Consider the following 8124-nt stretch of genomic DNA (forward strand, 5'->3'; position numbering starts at 1 on the left):
AGAGAGAGAGAGAGAGGAAGGAAGGAAGGAAGGAAGAAAGAAAGAAAGAAAGAAAGGAAGAAAGAAAAGGAAGGAAGAAAGAAAGGAAGGAAGGAAGGAAGGAAGGAAGAAAGGAAACAGGAGGTGTTTTATTATGAAGTGACATCATTATACCAATAGTAACTGCCTCTTACACTGGGTTTGCAATCAGCCTGGATATTCTGGGAGACTGGAATCCCAAGTTCTATTAATGAAAACAGTATTTAAAAATTAAGGAATTAACCAGGAGGTGTAATGAAGGGAAAATGTAATAAAATACACCTGAGGGCTGAAGACAATTATCGCTCAGTGGTTAAGGGCACTTGTTGCTGATGCAGAGGACTTGGGGTTGATTCTCAGCACCCCCATGATGGCTCACAACCATCTGTAACTCCAGTTCCAGGGGATCTAAAAACCTCTTCTGATTTTGACCTCTACAGGGATCAGGCACATACACTTGGAAGAATAATAAATCTAAGAAGAAATTTTATAATGAAAAATTTACAAGAAAGAAATTTACAAAATGCCTGAGTCCTGGAAGAAAAGATTCCAGAGGAAAAACTAAATATAATGAGCAGAAAAAACAAACAAACAAACAAACAAACAAACAAAAAAACCCAACCGACCAACCAATGAGAACCAACCAACCAACCAGCCAACCAAATGAGAACTAACCAGTGAGAACCAACCAATGAGAACCAACCCCGAGGAACAGAGGAAGCACAAGATAATGTTTTGAACGATGACAGGAACATTTTTTTACTTTTCTTTCTGCTATTGAAGGCGAGGCATTAAAATTGAAGTGCTTTTAGCATGGTTTCTAGAATATCTGGTTAATGGAGTCCTGCTCCCTACCACACTGATTTTAGGGATGCATTTGGTTTGCGCTCAATTAGGTTTGATGATGCTAAGTGAGAACTTTGTTCAGGCCGAGTCGGAAGGCATTATCTCACTGAGTACACACGTCATCGAGTTTCATGACTCTGATTTATAGCGATTGATTTCCAGGTCTTGGATTATTTCTGATGTGTGTGGGTGTTTTGTCTCTATGTACATCTGTGCACTATGTGTGTAGCTGGTGCCCTCAGAGGCTAGACGAGGAGGTTAAATCCCCTAGGACTGTAGTCTCAGACAGTTACAGGCTACCATGTGTGGCTGAGAATTTAGCTCAGGACCTCTGGAAGAACAGCCAGCTCTCCTAGTCACTGAGCCATCTCTCCAATCCTGTATTATTTTTAAAGGTAATATTTTATTTTTTGTATGCATGTGACTGTATGAGTTATGTGTACATGTGTACCATGTGATTGCAGACGATCCTAGAGGCCAGAGGAGGGACTTGAGTCCCTTGGAATCAGAAGTATGGGCAGTTCGTCCCGTATGGGTGCTGAGAACCAAACCTCCTTCCTCTGCAAGAGCAGTAAGTGCGCCTAACCATTGAACCATTTCTCTAGCCATGTATTCTGCTCTCAAACTTGCTCCAAGGAACTTGACGCCCTTAATTATCAGAAAACAGTCACATGATATTTTCACCACCCTTTGCCTCTATCCTTTTTCTTTTCCTTTCCTACATAGTGATAGGGTGTTGAAAGGGTGGAAGAAGAGGGTGGAGAAGGGTAGAAGAAAAAAAAGCCCCACAAAGTAGCCAAAGTCTGGCTTTAAATGGTACTTATTTCTAACAGAGCAAAGCAAAAACCCAAACCCAACAAAACCAGCAAACACCAGTAGAGGAACAAGAGCACCCAAGCATTTGTGCAAAGCTGTTAAATAGCAAATAAAATGCAAAGACTAGAGGGCTGAAGTTTGTCTAAGTATTTTGCTGTTAATTTGAAACATCATAACAAGAACTTAAGAATGTAAGTCTTAGCCGGGCGTGGTGGCGCAGGCCTTTAATCCCAGCACTCGGGAGGCAGAGGCAGGCGGATTTCTGAGTTCGAGGCCAGCCTGGTCTACAAAGTGAGTATCAGGACAGCCAAGGCTATACAGAGAAACCCTGTCTCTTAAAAACCAAAAAAAAAAAAAAAAAAGAATGTAAGTCTTTTTCAGAACTCTTCCTATTTTCTGAAAACTCACAGCTCTGGTCAAAATCTCTAAAAGGAAACTGACCCTAGGTGTGGAAGACTTCTGTTAGATTACAATCTGGCTAAGGACTGGGAGCCCTGTTTTGCATGAGAACAATGCTGGAACAGCACCCATGATACTGAATTCAGGTAGCATATGTGAACATTGGTTACAGCGTGATTTTGGTAACAAACGTCTGAGTTCTAATTCTTACTAGTACCCTTGTAGCTGCTGGCTAAATGCTTAGACTAGGTCAGGAATAGAGGGAGGGGCTCCATAGGAAACATACCTTTCAGCCCAAAGGTTTTCAAAGAATCAGATGTGGGTGTTAACTTACTCACAGAAGTTGTGGTTAACAAGAGCCAAACCTGAGGGTTTTTTTTTTTTTTTTTTTTTTTGTGAATGATTTATTATTATACATGAGTACACTGTAGCTGACTTCAGACACACCAGAAGAGGGCGTAAGATCTAGATCTCATTACAGGTGGTTGTGAGTCACCATGTGGTTGCTGGGATTTGAACTCAGGACCTTTGGAAGAGCAGTCAGTGTTCTTACCCACTGAACCATCTCGCCAGCCCATAGACCCTGAGTTCTACCTTCAGCACAAAACAAGACAAAGACTTAAGACAAGCAATATCTTGGATGATGTTACTTGCAGAAATCATATCCATTTCTAAGTGTTTTTTGTTGTTGTTGTTTGTTTTTTGATACAGGATCTCAGTAGCAGTGGAACAGGTCACATAAATCAGATCCACTTTCCTTTGTCTCTGGAGTGCTGTGAACAAAAAAGGTGTGTGATTTGGACGAGACAAACTAACCAAGACTATTTCTGAGTTCGGTGCTTAGACAGAATCAGTGCTCACTAAGTTACCAGCGACCACGGCTTGGCAAGGCAAAGTGAGCTGAAACAGGTATCACCTCCTGCTCTGATGTTCAGAGGTCCACCTGGTCTCTTCGTTTGGACTCCCAAGCTGAGAGCAGCAAGTCTAGGCCGCCACGAGGCGCTGTTGTCCCCCGGTAACAGGTTACCTTCTGGACCCAGCACTCGCGCGCGGGGACTTGCGGTAGGACGCAAGGACCCCATTGGTTCACTCTGCTCTTTTTCTCCCGCCCCCATCTAGGTTTTGTCCAATGAGTGTCTCGAACTCCGCTCACCACACCCACCCACGCCAGGCTGCCCTGCCTCCTGGCGTCTGGGGTTCCAAGAGGAGATGGCGGCAGTGCGCGTGCGCGCTGGCTCGCAGCTTCCCGGGAGGAGGAGCGAGCGGCCGCTGGGGAAACAGCGGCTCCGCTCTCCGGGCAAGGGCGGCGGCAGCGGTGCTGGGCGGGGCCGGGCTCGGGGCTAGTGGCGCTGCTGTAGGGGCTGTGCGAGGCACGGTGGGGCTGCGAGGTGCTCGGGCCCGCCAAGAGCCCGTGCGCACTGAGCCGACCCCCGCGGCCACCGTGCTGCTCACTCGGGGTGACGTCGCGCCGGGGTCCCCAGCATGACCGAGCTACGGCAGAGGGCTGTCCGCGAGGACGCACCTCCGGAGGACAAGGTAGAGGCATCGTTGAGTGCGGAGGGGCGCGTCGGCAGCTTCGCCCTCTGACCTTTGTCGCGGCCCTGGGTACCAGGCCTGGGTTGCTCAGAGGGTCGGCGGGTGTCTTTTGCTTGTGGGGACAGCGGTCTGCGGGCGCGGGGAGTAGCGCGTGAGCTCTGGAGGGTCTTCGCCTCCCCTAGGCCTTCCCGATGTGGACGCTGGACACCCCACAGACCTTGCTTGGGGCCCGGAGAGTGCGATGTAGGCTCACCGCTTGCTTTACAAATATTGCTGTTAATTGGGGAATGGGGGAGGACTCAGGCTATAGCATTTGTCTCCTGGGAGATTAAAACCTTCTTTTGAACTTGATTAAAACATTAAATCTGTTGGTTCTATCAGAGAGACGTCTTGATTCACGCGGTGAGAGGGCCGGTTAGTGAGCAGGTGTGTGCTCCCAATGGTGGGTTGTTTACTGCGCCAAGTGTGGGCATTGATGGGGTAAAGGAGGAAGGTGAGGAGGAGGCCATTTTGGCAGGGACACAGCCAATGTGGGGGCGCTCCTTTGGTTGAAAGTGCGAGGTTTGTGTGAAGTTGAGAAAGGTGGAGGGTGGTTGTTTTACTGTGGACATTGAATGACGGACAGTATTTGTGGTTCGGATCAGTGAGTGATGTGTAGAACCGGCTGAGGTAGCCTGGACCAGAATGATGGAGACTGGTTAAGCCAGGGATTGTCAGCTTGTGACCTGCAGAAGCTTTCGTAGGCCTGCATGCTGATACGGAAATAAGGGTTCCGTTGAAGGTCTGTTTCTAGCCTGTCTTCAATAAAGGAGGGTATGCCGCGTTTCCCCTGATTAATAGTTGACAGAGTTTAGTATCTTTGTTTGCTTGTTCGAGACTGGGTTTCTCTTTGTAGCCCTGGCTGTCCTGGAACTTGATCTGTAGGATCCCAGAGATCCTTCTGAGTGCTGGGACTAAAGGCACCCCCACCCCCAATGCTACATCAAGCCTAAGCACCCACGTTTGACGTCAGAACTTTTGTCTTAGATAGACTCTCTCGAGGAAGCCCTGCTAGCTAGTTTGGACCCCCTCCACCTCTGCCTACCCTGTGCTGTATAAAGGCACTAGGCCCCTAGCCAGCTTGTACCTTTTTACTGTGTTTGAATTGGTTAGAACATCAGGAAGGAAACAAGCATAAGCCTTAGGGTCAGTATGCCAACAGTAATTTTACTAGGAAGAATAGTTCAGATGAAAGATAAAGGGTTTAAACAACTCTGTTACAATTGTAGACAGTGGGTCATCAGAGGAGAACTCTCTTCCTTTGGAGAAAGTTTAGGGCTGAGGTCCAGATTTGAGGAGTACCTTGCAAAGACAATACTTAGAAATCGCTAATCTTCCCTGAGTATAGTGGATTGGCCCTGAAGAAAACTGTGTTCTGAATATTCTTTGGTGGGTTTGAATGCCACCTTGTCTAATTAAGGGTGACTTCAAGGTGTGAGAAGTGGGAGAAGAAAGAAGGTCTAGCTGGGTCCCAGGAGGTCATGCCTGAGGTCCCAGCAGAGGCAGTGGCAGGTAGATCTCTGAATCCTCTAAACCTAGCCTGGTCTACAGAGCAAGTTCCAGGACAGCCAGGGCTATATAGAGAAACCCAATCTCGAAAACAAAACCAACCAACCAGTGGAAGTCTGATAGCTGTTGGAATACATCTATACACACGCACATGCACAGGTATTTACTTAAAAGTTAACTATAATAATTAGACAAGACAAAACAACTGTGATATTAGTAGGGGCGAGGCAGCTTTTACTCTCCCCACCCAGCTCTTTGGCTCCATTCCCCAAACGTAAAGTGTCAGTTGACTCTTAACATTCACTTCCATATTTTAGGTTGAGGAGCTGTCCAGCCTTAGTAATTACAAGTGCATTTAAACCACATGTACAGTGAAAGAACCTTGTGGTTGGTTGTGAGGTCTGCTAGGCGAATGCTCCCTAAAACATAACAGTTACGCATTCTGCTTAAAAGATTGTTGTAGGCAATCGGCCCACGCAGAGTAGCGATTACTTACTGTTTCTGAATTGTCGTGCATAGGATTTTTAATAGCATAAATACAAATATTAAAAAATAAATAATTTATTTTAATAAATGAAAAAAATTAAAAGTGATTTAAAAATGTTAAAAAATGTGCTTAGGAAACAGTGAAATGCCTTATTTTCTTTTGATGAATATATGTAGCAAAAATTTTAAAATCTTAATTCTTTTTTTTTTCCTCTTGTTTTTTTGAGACAGGGTTTCTCTGTGTAGCCCTGGCTGTCCTGGAACTCACTTTGTAGACCAGGCTGGCCTTGAACTCAGAAATCCACCTGCCTCTGCCTCCCGAGTGCTGGATTAAAGGCGTGCGTCACCACGTCCGGCTATAAAATCTTTATTCTTTAGAAAGAGGTTTGCTGTTATGTATATTTGCATGTGTGTATGCATGTGTGTATGCATGTGTGTATGCATGCCCTCGGAGGCCAGGAAAGGGCAGTGGATCTGCTGGAGCTCCTCTTTTGTGTGCTTGTGAGCTGCCTGATATGCATACTGGGAACTGACCTTATGTGCAAGAGCAGCAAGCCCTCTCAGCTGTGGACCCAGCAGCTCACCACCCAATTCTTATGTATTGTTTAATAAGCTGGAGGAAGACTTACCGCCACAATTCTGATTTGCTAATACTGTGGTGTCATAATCCAAGGGCTTAGAGGTAAGGAAGCATAGATGTCTTTTAGAGAAATGAATTGTGAAATTTGAACTCGGTTATTTCATAGTACAAGAATCCAAAAAAATTTTTTTTCTTTTTTTCTTTTTAAAGATTTATTTATTTATTATATGTAAGTACACTGTAGCTGTCTTCAGACACACCAGAAGAGGGCACAGATCTCATTACAGATGGTTTGAGCCACCATGTGTTTGCTGGGATTTGAACTCAGGAAGAGCAGTCAGTTCTCTTAGCCACTGAGCCATCTCTCCAGGGCCCTGAAGAACAATTTTTAAGGCAATTCTTCAAAGAACAATTTTGAAAGGTTCCTCAAAATGTTATTATAGTTGGTAAAATGTGTTTGCAAATCTGAGTTGTTAATAGACAATCACCACTATCAAAATAATCTGAAGAATGTGTTTGTAAAAGGTCAGGAGGTATTTTGTTATATTTAGCATCTAGAATGGAATTCTCAAAGCTAGTTGCTAATAAAGGAAATGTTCTCTGGGATCTAGAGTCCCAAAGCAGTTGACAAACTAAGACCTTTGGAAGTTAAGCTTTAGGGCAGGACACTGCTGCCTGACCATGTTTTCTCAGCACAGCCCAGGAAGCTAAAGGATGAAACCTGGACCAAAACACTAAAAACAATCAGACTGGCATTTCAGGAGACTTTTTGTTAGGGACTTAAATGGAAGGTTCTGGATTTTCTGCTGTACTTAGATGCTGATATGGTTTGAAAACATAGCATTAGTTGTTTAAGGGGTTCTATTCTAGATGGATGAAGTTAGTATCAATAGGCAGGCAGCAGGTTGTTTGCTATTTATTAGCAGGGTCATGTTATGTGTTCTAGGCTGTTCTCAGAGTTGCTATTTAGCTCATGCTGGTCTTGAATTGGAAATCCTCCTGTCTCTGTCTTCCCAGGCTTGGTATTAAAGGTATATGCCCACATGGCTAGAAAGGAGAATTCACATTTTAATTGCAGATAAATCCGAGTGTCTGTGAAATCAGCCTATCACTAGGCTCTGCCATGTTACCAGTGGTGTAAGTCAGTTGTCAAACCCTAAATCCTAAGTGGGAAAATTGAATGTGCTTCATGGATTAGTGTGTGTACAGGATGTGCACTAAGACAGAGCATGGCTGTTGTAAGAACATGTTAGCACTGTTGCTGCTGCTGGTTAAAACAGATTTTAATAAAATTTAAATTAATTTTTTTTGTATGTGTTGGTGTAGTGGTGTTTGTTACTTTGTGGGAGTCTTCTTTTTTCCACCCTTTCCACCCTTTTCTTCCACCTCTGTAACACCCTAACACTAGTTAAGAGAGAAAAAAGGATGTATGTATGTATGTATGTATGTATATGTAGAACCTGTGTGCCTGGTGCCCATGGAGCCAGAAAAGAGCATTGGATCCTCTGGAACTGGAATTATTGATGGTTGTGAGCAGCTGTATGTGTGCTAGGGACTGAACCCAGGTCCCTTGCAAGAGCAAGTGCTGTTAACCACTGAAGAATTCCTCCAGCCCCGTGTATTATTTCTTTTTAAAAAGTTTTCACATAAGGAGTGACTTGAGAGTTGAAAAAGCAGAAAACCGTAACCACGGCTTGTAGACGTTATGTAGTGAAATGTGGAGAAAGGTAGGTTTGCCATATAGCCTAGCATTTTAGGGTACTTAACATTTTTTAAATGTTTGTTTATTTATTTATTTATTTATTTTTGGTTTTTCAAGACAGGGTTTCTCTGTGTAGCCCTGGCTGTCCTGGAACTCACTTTGTAGACCAGGCTGGCCTCAAACTCAGAAATCC

The 8124-nt window shown here is 44.4% G+C and overlaps 1 protein-coding gene across 1 annotated transcript in view; it reads left to right on the forward strand.

The window, feature by feature from the left end:
* Nucleotides 1-3308: 3308 nt before the first annotated feature.
* Cds2 (CDP-diacylglycerol synthase 2) overlaps nucleotides 3309-8124 on the forward strand; it is a 47343-nt gene continuing 42527 nt past the window's right edge. Inside the window, exon 1 of the mRNA XM_021184988.2 lies at nucleotides 3309-3615. Within this exon, the coding sequence (XP_021040647.1) occupies nucleotides 3562-3615 (54 nt within the window). The 5' untranslated portion in view covers nucleotides 3309-3561. The remainder of the gene's footprint in view (nucleotides 3616-8124) is intronic.

This window comes from Mus caroli, chromosome 2 (genome assembly GCF_900094665.2).
Source record: "Mus caroli chromosome 2, CAROLI_EIJ_v1.1, whole genome shotgun sequence".
In the NCBI taxonomy this organism is placed as follows: Eukaryota; Metazoa; Chordata; class Mammalia; order Rodentia; family Muridae; genus Mus; species Mus caroli.